The sequence below is a fragment of the Dendrobates tinctorius genome, unplaced genomic scaffold (assembly GCF_039654945.1).
Source record: "Dendrobates tinctorius isolate UK_male_01 unplaced genomic scaffold, ASM3965494v1 ptg000326l, whole genome shotgun sequence".
NCBI classification, from domain to species: Eukaryota; Metazoa; Chordata; class Amphibia; order Anura; family Dendrobatidae; genus Dendrobates; species Dendrobates tinctorius.
In genome coordinates this window covers 13,573,793-13,590,904 of record NW_027361993.1, presented here as the reverse complement: position 1 = coordinate 13,590,904, position 17,112 = coordinate 13,573,793, and the positions used below count along the sequence as shown (strand labels likewise).

Here is a 17,112-nt window from a genome sequence, read left to right as displayed (position 1 = left end):
GTAAATAAGTAACTTGGTGCTACTATATCACTTGTGAATTGCAAGACAATTGGGCCAAGTGTACATTCTGAGATGAGATTCTGTTCTGACTCATTTTTATGGACCAGAATTGGCCATTAATTTCTATTGAGCTCCGTTATTAAATGGATGACTCTGAAGCCATCCATTTTCATTAGATCCATTTTTCAGATGTAAAAAGCATCATAGTCGTGTGAAAAAGGTTTTACCCTGTGCGTTAAACTGTGTGACGCTAGTATCACTCAGTTAAAGGAATTGTCTCACTGGGTCGAAAGTGTCCAATTTTTGCTTTTGTTTTTATTCCAGCTGCAGCCCTGAGTATACCACTTTTTGTTTCCTTTAAATCGCCCATACGGTTCCAAGGATATGAGCTTTTTTTATTTAGCTTTTTTATGGTCTTTATTAAAGAGGCGTAGCTCACAGACTCTGGGGGGGTGTCTTCACATTGCTTTTCATAATCGCCCTGTGAGCCACACCCCCTTGTAAAGACCATAACAAGTAGCACTAAATAAAAATGTCCATAACTCTGCAACTGTAAGGCGGATTTAAAAGAAACAAAAAACTACATACTCAGAGCAACAGCAGGAATAAAATAAGAGCAAAAATTGGATGCTTGTTGTCTTTAATAAATTAAAAAAATGTTTCCAAGACGATAACAGAGGAACAATACACCTCACAGATCTCGAAAAAGAAGTTGAGGATTGTTAGCTTATGGGCTTTACAAGTATATATTAAAACAGACAGGTCTGTAGAGACAATTTTCATACTCTTTTCCAAATAATTAAGATTTATTCTTATTATTTCTCATTTTCAGGGCTGAAGTTGTATTAGGAAATATCATCAAGAAGAAAGGTTGGAGGTAATTACTTGGCTAAGTGATGAATCTTTCATGTGGTGAACGGTTTCATCTGCATCCTCTTTGCTCAGAAGAGAAAAAGAGCGCCATAAATAATTAACCCAGTAAAATCGTGCAGCTTCATTTCTTGATATCTTGTTGTCAGTTATTAAACTCAATTGACCTCTGGTATTTAGAAAAACATGCTATATTTTATAGTGACAGGAGGAATATTTTATACTAGATTATGGCCTGATGCTATCGCATCGGGAGGATGCGATAGCATCACACCTCTTGCCATGTTAACCCTCAACACACACACTCCTCAACACACACTCCTCTCACCTTTCACCATCTCCACTCACTCTTTCACTCCACATACGACCCCTTCTCTCACTCCGTCTCTCATACTCACGCCGTCATCGCCGCTGCTCCACGATCCCCGACATCTTCTTCCGCCGGCGCCATCCTGGATCCAGACGTTGTCCACGCCGGCGACATGTTCTTGCGGCGACGCCATCTTGAGTATTGTGAAATCCCGCGATTGTCAAGATAGCGTCGCCGGAAGAACATGTCGCCGGCGTGGACGACGTCGGGATCCAAAATGGCGTCGGCGAAATCTCGCGAGTTTTCGCCGACGCCATTTTGGATCCCAACGTCGTCCTCGCCGGCGACATGTTCTTGCGGCGACGCCATCTTGACTATCGCGGGATTTCGCCGATCCAAAATGGCGTCGCCGCAAGAACATGTCGCCGGCGTGGACGACATCGGGATCCAAAATGGCGGCGTAATCTCGCGAGATTTCGCCGACGCCATCTTTTTGGATCCCGAGTCGTCCACGCCAGTGACATGTTCTTGTGGCGACGCCATCTTGAATCTCGCGGGATTTCACGAAATCCAAGATGGCGTCGCCGCAAGAACATGTCGGCGGCCTGGAGAACGTCTGGATCCAGGATCGCGGCGGCGGAGGAAGATGTCGGGGCAGCGACGATGACGGTGTGAGTATGAGAAACGGAGTGAGAGAAAGGAACGTATGTGGAGTGAAAGAGTGAGTGGAGGTGAAAGGTGAGAGGAGTGTGTGTTGAGGCGGTGTGGTGTGTTGAGGGTTAACATGTGCGTGTGTGTGGTGACGTCACCGGTTACAACTGGACGGAAGTTGTTACAACCGGAAGCTGCTTAGGGCATTTATTATTATAGATGATGAGGAAGAAGCCGTCTGTTGTTGGCGGTGATGGCGTGTAGAGGCTTCTTCAGCCAATGTAATAGATTTAGAGTTAGGGGATTCGTGTGTGAGACGACGGCGTTTATAAGCCTTAATCTTGTCAAGTCGATGCTGTTTTTCCTCAGGAGTCTCATTAGCACGGCGTTGTTTTTGTCGTAGTGCTAAAGCTGCTTTCCTTTCACTGGCATTGGCATACTGTGCATCGGTATTGAATGGTGGTATTGATAGGGCAGAAACAGATTGCTGATTAGTTATGTCAGTGAACGGCATATGGGATGAAGTGTAGCAGTAAATTGTTCCACATGCTGATGTGGAAGCATCCTGTTGTGAGTCTAATAATAATGATGAGGAAGAGGCCGTCTGTTGTCGGCGGTGACGGCGTGCAGAGGCTTCTTCAGCCAATCTTATGGATTTAGAGTTAGGGGATTCGTGTGTGAGGCGACGGCGTTTATAAGCCTTAATCTTCTCAAGGCGATGGTGTTTTTCCTCAGGAGTCTCATTAGCACGGCGTTGTTTTTGTCATAGTGCTAAAGCTGCTTTCCTTTCACTGGCATTGGCATACTTTTTGTTATGACTCATGTTGGCACAGGTAAAGGAGTCTATTTGGCAGTTATCTGGCAGTGAAGAAGGCGTCCTGGAGTATTGTAGAGTAAACAGATACTAATTGACCCTGTAATTGCCCAGCAGTAGTTATGAAGTGGTAGTGGCAAATTGGCCCTGTAGTTAGACACCGGCAGAGGAGCAAGGCAGCAATAGTTATGGCGGTAGAGGCAAATTGGCCCTGTAATTAGACACCGGCAGAGGAGCAAGGAAGCAGTAGTTATGGCGGTAGAGGCAAATTGGCCCTGTAATTAGACACAGGCAGTGAACAGTCAGAGGAGCAAGGCAGCAGTAGTTATGGCGGTAGAGGCAAATTGATCCTGTAATTAGACACCAGCAGAGGAGCAATGCAGCAGTAGTTATGGCGGTAGAGGCAAATTGATCCTGTTATTAGACACCGGCAGAGGAGCAAGGCAGCAGTAGTTATGGCGGTAGAGGCAAATTAGCCCTGTAATTAGACACCGGCAGAGGAGCAAGGCAGCAGTAGTTATGGCGGTAGAGGCAAATTAGCCCTGTAATTAGACACCGGCAGAGGAGCAAGGCAGCAGTAGTTATGGCGGTATTGGCAAATTGGCCCTGTAATTAGACACCAGCAGAGGAGCAATGCAGCAGTAGTTATGGCGGTAGAGGCAAATTGATCCTGTAATTAGACACTGGCAGAGGAGCAAGGCAGCAGTAGTTATGGCGGTAGAGGCAAATTGGCCCTGTAATTAGACACCGGCAGAGGAGCAAGGCAGCAGTAGTTATGGCGGTAGAGGCAAATTAGCCCTGTAATTAGACACCGGCAGAGGAGCAAGGCAGCAGTAGTTATGGCGGTAGAGGCAAATTAGCCCTGTAATTAGACACCGGCAGAGTAGCAAGGTAGCAATAGTTATGGCAGTATAGGCAAATTGGCCCTGTAATTAGACACCGGCAGAGGAGCAAGGCAGCAGTAGTTATGGCGGTAGAGGCAAATTAGCCTTGTAATTAGACACCGGCAGAGGAGCAAGGCAGCAGTAGTTATGGCGGTAGAGGCAAATTAGCCCTGTAATTAGACACCGGCAGAGGAGCAAGGCAGCAGTAGTTATGGCGGTAGAGGCAAATTAGCCCTGTAATTAGACACTGGCAGAGTAGCAAGGTAGCAATAGTTATGGCAGTATAGGCAAATTGGCCCTGTAATTAGACACCGGCAGTAAACAGGCATAGGACCAAGGCAGCAGTAGTTATGGTGGTACAGGCAATGCCAAGCGTCCGCACAGCAAGTCGGCGTGAGGTAAATGACGCAATTTCACGAATGCAAGATGGCGTCGGCGAAATCTCGCGAGATTTCGCCGACGTCGTTAAGGCTGTGTGCACACGCTGCGGATTAGGTGCGGATTCATCCGCACGGATTTTGTAAAATCCGCAGGTGAAACCGCAGGTCAAAAGACCTGCTGTTTTACCTGCGGATTGCTCTGCGGTTTTGCCCTGCGGTTTTTCATCTCCTCAATAGAGGAGATGGCAAACCGCAGGAGAATCCGCAGAAAGAATTGACATGTCAATTCTTTCTGCGGATTGAAAACCGCAGATAATCCGCACGGAAAATTCCGCACCGTCTGCACTGCGGTTTTTGATTCCCATAGGGAATCATGGTACTGTACACCGCAGCAAAAACTGCAGCGTGTGCACACAGCCTCACACCTCTTGCCATGTTAACCCTCAACACACCACACCGCCTCAACACACACTCCTCTCACCTTTCACCTCCACTCATGTCCACTCACTCTTTCACTCCACATACGTTCCTTTCTCTCACTCCGTTTCTCATACTCACACCGTCATCGTCGCTGCCCCGACATCTTCCTCCGCCGCCGCGATCCAGGATCCAGACGTTCTCCAGGCCGCCGACATGTTCTTGCGGGACGCCATCTTGGATTTCGTGAAGTCCCGCGATATTCAAGATGGCGTCGCCGCAACAACATGTCGCTGGCATGGGCGACATCGGGATCCAAAATGGCGTCGGCGTAATCTCGCGAGATTTCGCCGACGCCATCTTTTTGGATCCCGATGTCGGCGGCCTGGAGAACGTCTGGATCCTGGATCGCGGAGGAAGTTGTCGGGGCAGCGACGATGACGGTGTGAGTATGAGAAACGGAGTGAGAGAAAGGAACGTATGTGGAGTGAAAGAGTGAGTGGACATGAGTGGAGGTGAAAGGTGAGAGGAGTGTGTGTTGGTGTGGTGTGTTGAGGGTTAACGTGCGTGTGTGTGTGTGGTGACGTCACCGGTTACAACTGGACGGAAGTTGTTAGAACCGGAAGCTGGTTAGGGCATTTATTATTATAGATAGATGTATGCATGAAGTTGTATATGATGATGTAGATAATGAATATCATTGTTTATGTAAAGATATCCCCACATTACAAAACTATGGTATTATCAGCTCATTATGAAAATTAATGAGATTTTCTGTTTTATATTTATCTACAGGATAAAAAATGAATAATTATCATAGATTTGTACTTCATGGTTATAAATAGTAATACTTTTTCTATCCCATTAGGCGGTCCAGTTTGGTTATTACAACCAAAATCTTTTGGGGCGGAAAGTGAGTAATTCTACGTCTTGCATTATTATTTGCCTGTTTTCACCGACCCAATGATGTAGATAACCGTTGTCCTTATATTGTAGGGCAGAAACTGAAAGAGGCTTATCCAGAAAACATATAATTGAAGGTACAACCTATACTCCTGTTATTAGCGCCAAAGCTTGTAACCATAGTAACAAGTGGTGTTATCTGGTGTATTGTCTCCATAGTATGAGGACGCTAATGCTGGCCGTACACAAATGGGGAAATTTCTCATAGGATTCTTGCTTAAAATGAAAAAAAAAAGTTCCAAACTCCAGATGAGCAAAAATAAAATTGCAACTTTTTCCTTTTTTTATGCCAGCTCTACCTTCCCTATAGAAAATGGATTGGGGCTTAGCGAACAAGTTGACTATTTGCAACAAAACTTTTCATGGCTCTGTGATTGTGGCCCGATATCTGTGTCCTTCTGTAACAATTTTTTACATTTTAGAGTTGCTTAAATCTCTTTAGGCTCAGCTGGCATGAGGAAAACAAGATATTAATTATTCTGTTACGCCTTAAAGGGAATCGGTCAGTGGGATCAACCCCCCCTAAGCCGTGTATATGGGAGTGCAAGTCATAGGAAGCGGAATATAATGATACTATCATATCTGCGATCCAATGTCTGTACCAGATACTTTCACATTGTTCTTAATATGTAAATTGGTAGGTCGGATATTTGCAGAACTGTAGTCCAGCAACCATGGGCTACAGACAGGGACACAGGACTAGGGTCCTGAGAATCTTTTTGGGCCACTGGACTATGGTCCTGAGAATCTTTTTGGGCCACTGGACTAGTGTCCTGAGAATCTTTGGGCCACTCGACTAGGGTCCTGAGAATCTTTGGGCCAATCGACTAGGGTCCTGAGAATCTTTTTGGGCCACTGGAGTAGGGTCCTGAGATTCTTATTTGGCCACAGGACTAGGGTCCTGAGAATCTTTTTGGGCCACTGGAGTAGGGTCCTGAGATTCTTATTTGGCCACAGGACTAGGGTCCTGAGAATCTTATTGGGCCACTGGACTAGGGTCCTGGGAATCTTTTTGCTCAACTCTAGTGGAGAGCTGTTCTGCAAGATCCAATCCAGTTCTGGGAAACTCAAGCTGCCGTCCTCGTATTATGTCCGTCAGAGTAGCTGCTGTGTAGTACTACATTTTTCTTGCTCTGGCCACTGTAATGCATAGCTGGCTGTGACTTTCAATGGTCAAGTTATTATGCATCCTAATCCTAAAGGGATTGTCCAAGCTTTGCATACAAGTCTGCAGTCACTTTATGTGACTGCAGCCTGGTGAATCTTCACAGTGTGCTGTGCACGAGCTCTCCAGATTCTCTGGTGACAGTGCCGATGGTGGGCATGTGAATAGAAGTATGCAATTTGCATACATGCTGTCACATGCAGACTAGATGTGCACAGCCTTGCTCAATACGATTTGAATTAAGCGAGGCTGGATATATCTAGTTGGAATGTGACTGGAAGTATGATCACATGACCGCCTGCATCAGAGAATCTTGACGGATCTCACTGTGCGCATTGTGAGGATTCACAAGTCTGCAGTCACTTAGTGACCACAGACTTGATCCCCAAGCCAAGACCACCCCTTTAAAGGAAACTTTATGCAAACTTTAGGCACTCTGTTATTCATGACATGGATTCAAAAGATCCTACATCATTTTTCCACCACCTAGAATAGGGATAGCGCACACATTTTAAATTTTATTAAATTGAAAAGACAGGATTTTCTTGTTTGTTTTTAATCTAGAAACAGCGCCATAATAGTATGATTTGTTCTAATAGGGGATGAGCTGAGGTACCACGGGGGTGAGCCCAGATACCAGGCACAGTCAGTGTCCAGGAACTACACTTGTGGGTTAGCAGTGCAGAATCCTCCTTTTCTAATCTCTTGCATGCCCTTTGACTCTATTTATTTTATTTTTTTACAGAATGGTTTAGAATAAATTTAAAGAAAAAAAATTACAAAAAAAAGTTCTTTGAAAAAAAAAAAGAAGAATGGATAATTTAACTGTGACAAATAAGCCCAAAGGATCATGTAGCCATAACTGTACCAGGTAAACTGTGACTGTAGATTCCTCTGGTCGGTAATGTGTCATTTTTGTTTCTTGCTTTTTTTTACCATTCAGGTTTAAAGGCTTCCTTAGATAGACTTCAGCTAGAGTATGTGGATGTTGTGTTCGCTAATCGACCCGATCCCAACACACCGATGGAAGGTGAGCTGCGACATGTTATCTAATTGTGCAGTGCCTACTACATAGAATATATCTTTCATCTTGGTCAGTATCATATCCAGATTTAAAAAAATGTCATAAAAATCGTCAGATTTGTTTATTTAATTTTTTAAAGATTCTTTTTTTTGCGGGGGGAGGGGGGGGGGTGAGGTTCCAAGTATTCGATCACATATGTGGTATAAACAAAAGTGATTACAATGTTTCATCTAAAATTTAAAAATGTAATTTCTGTAGTTTTTCAGTACTTGTTTGCTTTGGGCGAAGGACTATTTTGTTTTGGGAAGTAACTAATTTGAAATGATTTGTGAGCTTCATACAGTTTCTTGGTTAGAACAAGGAACATACATGTTAAAGTGAACCTGACAGCCGATCCGTGGGCAGCATGTATCAGTTACTGGCTGTATGATCTCAGCCAGGCATATTTGACTGTGACACGTTGCTGCGTTTCAGAGAAAACCATACTTTAGAAGCTGCCAGGGACTGAGCCGTGCTGGACACTAGTCTGACAGGCGGGTCCTGGCGCTTCTCCCCACCCGCTGCCATGGAGTGCCAGGTCTTTTCCTCTATATGTGCATGTAGGCAGAGACCTGTCAATCCAGGACAGCGGGCGGGGAGAAGCCACCGTGTCCCGCCTGTCTGACTGGTGTTCAGTGCGGCTCGGTCCCTGCCTGGCTTTTGAAGTATGTTTGTTTTATAGTGCCTGATACATGCTGCCCGTGGATTGTGCTGCATGTAACTGTCAAGTTCTGTTTATTGATTTCAAATTTTAACACCATAACAATAATTTAGGTTTTGAACAACTTTGTGGGTTTTTTGTGGCAGTGTATTTGTTAAAGGGGCTCTCCAAGATGACCGTATTTATGCCCTAACCTTACGATAGGCCATCAATATCAGATTGATGGTTGGAGGCTTCAATTCCTGGCACCCATGCTAGTCAACTGGCTGGAGTGGCTGCAGCGCTGCGTCCCATTTATTTCTTACCAGGCATTGTTCTGTATTTTTAGTAAATGCTATGCCTGGAATTTCCTTTTAGGTAAAAGTAGTGGGTACAGCCACAACCTGACCCTCTAAATAAAGAAAAGCCAGTCTTATTTGTGCTCCTCAGCCCTTTCAGTCAGCTGATAGGATATGCCATCAATAGCCAATCAAAATCGCAATCTCAAAAATCCCTTTAAAATTTTGTTTACGTTTTTTTTTTTAGAATGTTTACGATACATTTTCTTCAAAGGTCTTGAAGTTATTACAGTAGATAAAAATCACATCTCATTTTTTTTTTTTCTGTATTTTCAGATTTTGCTGTATAGTTTATTTTCATTTTTATTAACTCTTTCAATTTTTAATAATGTCAAATTTGCCAAAATTATTCACCGGTCATCCTAAACTATTGCCTATAATGCCACATATGTTTGCAGAACATTTAACGTTTCAGGTGGTTTGAACTATTGGGCGTGTTACACTTTTGTTGCCTTGTTGTTTCTTATGTTGTTTTTATGCTCATATTTCACCCAGTTTTTAAAATATTCATGTGTTTTTCTGTTTTGTTTTTTTTTATTTTTTTTTTAACAACTAATTTTAAACCTGCCCATACTCCTTTACAATTAAGCTGCAAAAAAATGGAGGGAAATAAATGTGTCATTTTAAGTAATTTCCCATAGTAATATTTTTTTTTTTTTTTTTTACAAAATTAGATATTTTTTTGCAATGTTGTATTCACACAACAGAACAGTTTTTGTCTCCACCGGATGATAATTTTAAAGTCCTGTGCCCTTTTGTCAAACAATGTCATGAACTTTCAGCTGTAAACTCTGGTCTTTCTAAATCTTTCTTTCATTACCAGGAGACCCATTTAGTTCTTCCAAGTCGAGAACATTCATCATAGAAGGTACACAGTACCCACAATCTCCATATTGAATTCCATGTCCAAAAGGCATTTTATGGGACAGATAATCTTTTTATCTTTACCATACAAGTGTTTCCTCCCCAATCCCCAAAGGAACAAAATATCCATAAAATGCATAAAAATATACCCTTTAAGAACATCTTGCAAGTAAAATCCAATATTTTTTTTCTGATCCCTTTAGTTATTGTCCCTTACCCTGTTATGCCCTGATTTGTGTACCATGTCATTACACTTGTTACTAGGATTTTTTTCCTTATTTTTTTTGCATGGTATATTTGTTGTATCATTTAGAGCTGTTTTTCTGCATCATTGGTGTTTTGTTTGATTTATTCTTTTTTTTTTGTTTGTCTGTTTTATATTCTGAGAGCACATTACCGTTGCTGAGACTTCTGTAATGTGAGGAGAATACTCAATGATGACGCTTGACCTTCAAGAAATAAATTCTAATATTTTCTTGAAGTTGAGATCAGTTCTACAGCTGGGCAGTAAAAGAAAATATATATACCTTTTGGGTTTTTTTGTTTGTTTTTTTTCTTTATAGCTTTGGTAAAATATCCAGAAATCTATTAAAATATACAAATTCTGAATTTTAAGTTTATCAGAAGAAAAGGACAAATTACTTTTTTTTTTTTTTTTTTTTAACACTTTTCTCCTGTGCCCAGTTGTAGTATCTGTTGGTTTTGCTTGAGTGATTGATTGATTTGATACCCAATATTGTAATGCTCAGTTATGCTTCGGTGGACTTTTAGGGATCTTTTTCTCCCCATTTGCTAAAATGCTTGTTTTCTAGATGCCTGACACAGCGCATGGTCATATGTTATGCTTTGAGCGGATGACTTGCTTCTCTTGGCATGGGCTCATGTTGAAAAAAATAATAAAATAAAAGGTTTGCATGATGGAGACAGGTGAAGCATTATTTCCCTAAAGTGTTTCTAAAATCTCACATTTGTTGAGAACCAAATTGTAGACATACAGTATGTGTAAATTTAACAGCTGTCGAAACAAGTTTAACTTTTTGTGCTAAGTTATCATTGACCAATATCCTATGTCAAAAAAAATTGTGAAAGAGTGCCTTTTTTTATTGTGTAAAATTATTATTTTGCCTCTACTTTTAGAAACACTTAAGTCACAATTGCAATGTGCAGTTTGCCTTGCAAGAACTGCAGAGAGAACTCTGCCCTCTAGACAGTTTGTCCTCACGCATCCATAACGCCTTTTGTGACATCTCTCATATTCTTACGTGTAACATACACCTGTCAGGGTAACTCGTCTTAGTCTAAACTAATATATTTTTGCAAAACCCAGCTTAAGTCACGTCAGTCTTCACATTGAATAGATCTAAGCTAGAGATCTTCAACCTTGTTGCTCTTGAGCTTGATGCACAAGGTAGGAGTTTTGCAGCAGCTGAAGAGCTGTACATGAGGGATCTGTAGGCGAATGCATGGAGTCCAAAAATTCTGCGTTCTAAGGGGTAATGTTTCTCCTTGTGGAGAGTGACACACCAGCTCTGGCATGCCAAGGTAAGGAGGCTTTTTCGCACGGTGAATAAGTCTTCTTTTACCCTTCGCCACGACAGCACCCACTGGAGGTATCGGATCCGCCCCATTTGGAACAGGAAACCCTACAGGAAAGATAAAAGGGGCAGTCTGCCTCTCCTCCTCAGTTTTGGTTTCCTGTTCCAAACGGAGCCAGGATCCTTCAGGAAGCTTACCTGGGCCATGCATGCCGCCTGTGCAGTCTCCTTGGGAACGGCAGGGGCTGCGGTCCGGAGGCAGCGTCGGGGGAGACTCCGCTAGACAGTTCCCCCCTCGTCTGGCAGGTGGAGGGTGATGACCAGGTCTGGGGTGGGCCGCCCGGTCTCACCCAGGAGTGCGACGGGGAGGCACCAAGGCGCCGCCGCTGCCCGGGTAAGTGCGCCTGTGGCGCGAAGAAAAAAAAAAAAAGGAAGAGCGGCTCCCGTGAGGCAGCGGTGGCGGCGGGCGCAGGCCGCAGAGAACAGGCGGTGGCCGGCCGGCGTGGCGACTCCTTAACCCCGGAAGTAATGATTGAACTTCCGGGGTAGGATGGCTGAGCGCGACTGCGCATGTGCGGGGAAATCCCGGGGAGGAGCGACTTCCGGGGAGAGAAAAAAAAAAAAAAAAGAGAAGACCAATTTAAAGCAGCGCGCAATCTATTTAAACAGCGCGCAGCTGAGCAGGGACAAGCCATGTCGTCCCCAACGGAAGCGCACGCTCCATCAGGAGATTCTGCGGGGGGCAGCTCCACCAGGGACCGCAACACTAGGACAGACACCGGGCGCAGGAGCGAAACTGGAGAGTCAAGACCTAGGACGGGATCTCAGCCATCTGATCCGGTAATATAAGGCTTCACTGGGTGAGTGTGCAAAGTATATACTCTGCCTACTAAGCTGACCTCTCCGCCCCCCCCCCCCCCGCCTTGGTGTCCCCCTCTAGACCAAGAAAAAGGAGAAATCCAAGCATAAAGAATGTGCGTTATGCTCTGAACCTCTCCCTGACTCCTACCCTAAGAAGCTCTGTAAGCAGTGCACCAGAGACAAAGCAGGGGGCCGCATTGTCGACAAAGGACATTAGAGCTATAATCAGGGAGGAGATACAGGCTATTAACCGCGCCAAAACTCCCTCAGAGACTGGCAGCAAAAAGCAGTTAACCCTCAGCTCAGAGTCAGAGGAAGAAGGGGGGTTAATCTCTGACTCCTCACTCACATCCTCGTCATCATCAGACATGGAGGGACGGTCATGTTTCCCCCTGGATAGTGTGGACAACCTAGTTAAATCGGTGAGAAGCACTATGGGGTGTGAGGAACCAAGGGGTGCCCAAACCGCACAAGACATAATGTTTGCGGGATTGGCGGAAAAGAAAAGGAGAGCGTTCCCGGTAATACCGGCGATTAAGGCCTTAATAAAGAGGGAATGGGGAAAACATGACCAAAGAAGTTTTCTCCCATCAGCCTCAAAAAGAAAGTATCCATATAGCGATGAGGAGCTATTAAAATGGACCAAAGTGCCAAAAGTGGATGCCGTTATATCCTCTACCTCGAAACAATCGGCTATTCCAGTAGAGGACGCAGGCTTGTTGGCAGACCCGTTAGACCGCAAGGCAGAATCATCATTGAAGAGGTCTTGGGAAGCTACCACGGGTATTTTTAAGCCAGCGGTAGCCAGCACATGCACCACTAGATCTATGCTCGTGTGGTTGGACCAGCTGGATCAGCAAATCGAGCAAAAGGTGTCCAGAGAAAAATTACGGGCCGCTATCCCATTAATTAGAGGGGCAGCTGCCTTTATGGCTGATGCGTCGGCGGACACTCTACGGCTGGCAGCAAGATCAGCAGCTCTGGAGAACAACGCCAGAAGGGCGTTGTGGATGAAGAGCTGAAAGGGGGACGCGCAATCAAAGGCTAAGATTTGTGCAACCCCGTGTGAGGGTGAGTTTCTCTTCGGAAAAGCCCTAGACGAGATACTCGCCAAAGCAAAGGAGAGGAAGAAGGCGTTCCCTGACTCTTCTATCCCTTTCTATAGGAGAACCTTTAAGAGGCGACCGTTTGGAAGAATGAGGCAAACGGAAAGATCAAATAGATGGGCCGCAAAAGAAGAGAAACAAAAGGGTACCATGTTCAGGGGTCCAACATTCCGAAGGGAAAATAGAAATTAAAAAATCAGACCCACCTGTAGGGGGTAGATTACGGTTCTTTTATCCAAAATGGGAACAAATATCCTCAAACCCATGGATCTTAGGTATTATTAAAGAAGGAATGAAAATAGAATTCCTTCAATACCCTTATGATTTCTTTATCCTAACCCTCCTTAACTCTATAGCCCAACAAAAGGCCCTCGAAGAAGAGATTCGGAGCCTACTAAGCAAGGGGGTTTTAGTGGAGGTCCCAGAGGGACAGGAAGGTAGAGGCTTCTACTCTCCCTTATTTTTAATTTCCAAACCAGATGGTACGTTTAGAACAATTATTAATTTAAAGAAGCTTAATACGTTTATAAAAAATTATAAGTTTAAGATGGAATCAATCAGATCCACCATAAAGCTTCTCTTTCCAAATTGTGTGATGGCGGGAATTGATTTAAAAGATGCTTACTATCATCTTCCTATCCATAATAGATACCAAAAATATCTAAGGGTCGCAGTGGTGTTCGATGGCAAGGTCCGTCATTTTCAGTACACAGACATGCCTTTCGGCCTCTCAACAGCGCCAAGAATCTTCACCAAGGTGATGGCAGAGGTGATGGCCTATGTTCGTCAAAAGGATACTTTAATCGTACCTTACTTAGACGACTTCCTAATAATCGGGAACTCAGATACCCAATGTACCGAAAGAGTGGCTGATGCAATCTCATCTTTGCAGGACCTAGGCTGGATCATCAATATACAGAAGTCCAGGCTCGTTCCGCAATCCCTCCAGATGTTTTTGGGGTTCCAATTGAACTCCATAACCCAGAAATGTCTACGTCCTCAGGTAAAGATAGCACTAACAAAAGAGAAAGTAGAGGCAGCCATAGATGGACCACTCATGTCTCTGAGAGGGGCAATGTCGCTATTGGGGTCGCTAGATTCCTGTGCCCCTGCAGTCCAGTGGGCCCATTATCATGTCCGCACACTTCAGCATCAGATCCTCCAGGAGGAGAAGCGACATGGTGGTCACCTTGAGAGCAAGATAACCCTAACCCAGGAGGTCTTGACTTCTCTGGAATGGTGGTTAGATGATGACCATCTATCCTCAGGAGTCCCATGGGTCATAGTACCATCTGGTATCCTAACCACCGACGCTAGCCCCCAAGGCTGTGGAGCCCATATGGGGAATAGCTTTTGTCAAGGAAGATGGAATAGAGAGGAAAGAGAATACTCATCTAATTTAAAAGAACTGACAGCAGTATACTATGCTCTACATCATTTCCTTCCACAGCTTCAACAGAAACATGTCAGGATCCTGTCGGACAACACCACCACGGTGGCCTACATAAACAGACAAGGAGGTACTCGATCAGAGACTCTGATGTCTTCTGCGGCAAGAATCTTAAACTTAGCCGAAAGCAATTTGTTGTCCCTCTCGGCTCTTCATATCAGAGGAGAGGACAACCAAGAAGCAGATTTCTTAAGCCGACACACACTTCGGCAAGGGGAGTGGTGCCTCAATCGCCAGATCTTCCAGGACATAGTCGCTCTATGGGGGCATCCTAAAGTGGACCTCTTCGCCACAAGGGAAAACAGACAAACAAAAACCTTTGCTTCCCTGTCTCCAGCAGATCACCCAGACATACTGGATGCCCTCCAGGCCTCATGGAAATTCAAACTGGCATACGCCTTCCCGCCATTGATTCTCCTGCCACAAGTGATTCGGAAAATCAGAGAGGAAAAGGCGAGAGTAATCCTGATAGCACCTTTCTGGTCCAAGAGACCGTGGTTCTCGTGGCTACGAATTATGTCAGTGACAGATCCTTGGGTTCTCCCCTCAAACTCCAACCTACTCTCCCAAGGCCCTTTCTTCCACCCTCAAGTGAACAACTTACACTTGACGGCGTGGAACTTGAAAGGCACCTATTAAGATCAAGAGGGTTTTCGCAATCATTAATTACTACGCTTCTACAGAGCAGGAAGCAGTCCACAACCCAAATTTATAAAAGAATATGGAAAAAATTCCTACAGTTTCATACAGCATCTCATACAGCAGAAGTCCCGATAGTTCCTATCTTAGAATTCCTACAAAAAGGGAAGGAATTGGGCTTGTCAGTAAACACACTGAAAGTACAGGTGTCTGCGTTGGGGGCGCTGTATGGCCATAATATAGCAGGGAATAAGTGGATATTACGATTCATTACAGCATGTGAAAGAATAACTCCGGTTCACATACCAACAATCCCTACATGGGACTTAAACTTGGTGTTAGACGCCCTGACAGAAGAACCTTTTGAACCGATAGATACGATATCCCTTAAATATTTATCATTTAAAACGGCCCTCTTGGTAGCACTGACATCCGCTAGGAGAGTGGGTGATATCCAGGCCCTGTCATAGATCCACCCTTTTTGCAGGTATATCGGGATAGATTAATATTAAAGCCAGACCCCTCATACCTGCCTAAGGTATCAACAAAGTACCATAGGTCTCAGGAGATACTCCTCCCAACCTTCTTTGAAGATCCCTCCACTCCGGAAGAGCAGAAATTCCACACTTTGGACGTCAGAAGAACTGTCCTAAAGTATATTGAAAGGTCCGAGAGCTGGAGGCAGTGTAGGGCTCTCTTCATTTCTTTTCAGGGCCATAAAAAAGGGTATGGAGTCACAAAGAGCACCATTTCCCGATGGTTCAGGGATGCCATTCGTTTAGCCTACTCTGCAAAAAATGAAGAACCTCCGGAAGACATCAGAGCACATTCCACCAGAGCAATGGCGGCCTCCTGGGCGGAGAGGGGAGACGTTCCAATTGAAACCATATGTAAGGCGGCAATTTGGTCATCCCCTTCTACCTTCTATAGACACTATAGACTTGACCTTTCGTCTACTTCTGACCTAAGCTTTGGCAGGACTGTCCTTGGCACGGTGGTCCCACCCAGGTGATGGTCTCTGGAATCTCTCCAGTGGGTGCTGTCGTGGCGAAGGGTAAAAAGCCGGATTACTTACCGGTAATGCTCTTTTAATGAGTCCACGACAGCACCCGCTCACTTCCCTCCCTGCTAGAAATATCAATATTAAAAGTATATCTGCTAAAGTTGGATAAGTAAAGTTATAAGTACAAGACATTGCCTAATCCTTGGCGGTCCTCCTGGTACTCTGAAATGCAAAACTGAGGAGGAGAGGCGGACCGCCCCCTTTTATCTTTCCTGTAGGGTTTCCTGTTCCAAATGGGGCGGATCCGATACCTCCAGTGGGTGCTGTCGTGGACTCATTAAAAGAGCATTACCGGTAAGTAATCCGGCTTTTCCTTGGCATGCCAGAGCCGGTATGTCAATCTCCACTATGAGAAACGTTACTCCTCAGACCTCAGTCCAGAGCCTCTCACCTAGCCAAATCAGTTCTCAGACTTTGCACTGACAAGGGGCAATTCCCCGAAACAGTGCGTCGGGAAATTGAGATTCTGATTTGGCTTTTACCCTAAGTCATATTGCAAGGCTCGTTAAAGGGTTGATTGTGACTTGTAGGATTGCTGCTTCCAACAGGTGGCGCTATAGAGTTCAAGTTGCATGTTGTCTCTGATAACCTAAGTGTTACCCAAACTCCAGTCCTCACAGCCCTAATAGGTCATTTTCAGGATTTCTTTAGTTTTGCACAGGTGATGGAAGTATCATCAAGGCATCAGAAATTGCCACAGGTTCTCTCATCTGTGCATTACTGAGGAAATCATGAAAACGTGGTGTTAAAGGCCGTCAAGACTGGAGTTTGGGAAACTCTGATCTAAGTAATAATTCTTTGTATTTTGTTATAAACTGATATGTTTTTCAATAAAGGCACCATTTACTTTATGTATTTTTTCTGATATTCTACCACTAAATTTACTTACTGACAAATTCCCCATCCATGACATGTGAGATCCACCTCCTCAAGCCGAACATTGCATAGATCTTTACATGTTAATCCATTGACATATTTATGTCTTCGATCTAATGTTGCATTGTCAACAAAGTAGCACTTTCATTCGTATAAATGACAGGTTTAGTGCTATGGTCGTGACACAGCACTTGCCAAGCCT

The 17,112-nt window shown here is 44.4% G+C and overlaps 1 protein-coding gene across 14 annotated transcripts in view; it reads left to right on the top strand.

Annotated features, from left to right (window-relative positions):
- Positions 1-17,112, top strand: part of KCNAB2 (potassium voltage-gated channel subfamily A regulatory beta subunit 2) — a 356,959-nt gene that overhangs the window by 289,299 nt on the left and 50,548 nt on the right. For 10 of the 14 annotated variants that reach the window (XM_073561784.1, XM_073561780.1, XM_073561783.1 and 7 more), the window contains 5 exons: positions 833-877; positions 5,195-5,239; positions 5,323-5,366; positions 7,398-7,484; positions 9,340-9,384. In XM_073561784.1, the coding sequence (XP_073417885.1) occupies positions 833-877; positions 5,195-5,239; positions 5,323-5,366; positions 7,398-7,484; positions 9,340-9,384 (266 nt within the window). The remainder of the gene's footprint in view (positions 1-832; positions 878-5,194; positions 5,240-5,322; positions 5,367-7,397; positions 7,485-9,339; positions 9,385-17,112) is intronic. The other 4 variants (XM_073561788.1, XM_073561785.1, XM_073561782.1 and 1 more) reach the window with 1 other exon arrangement.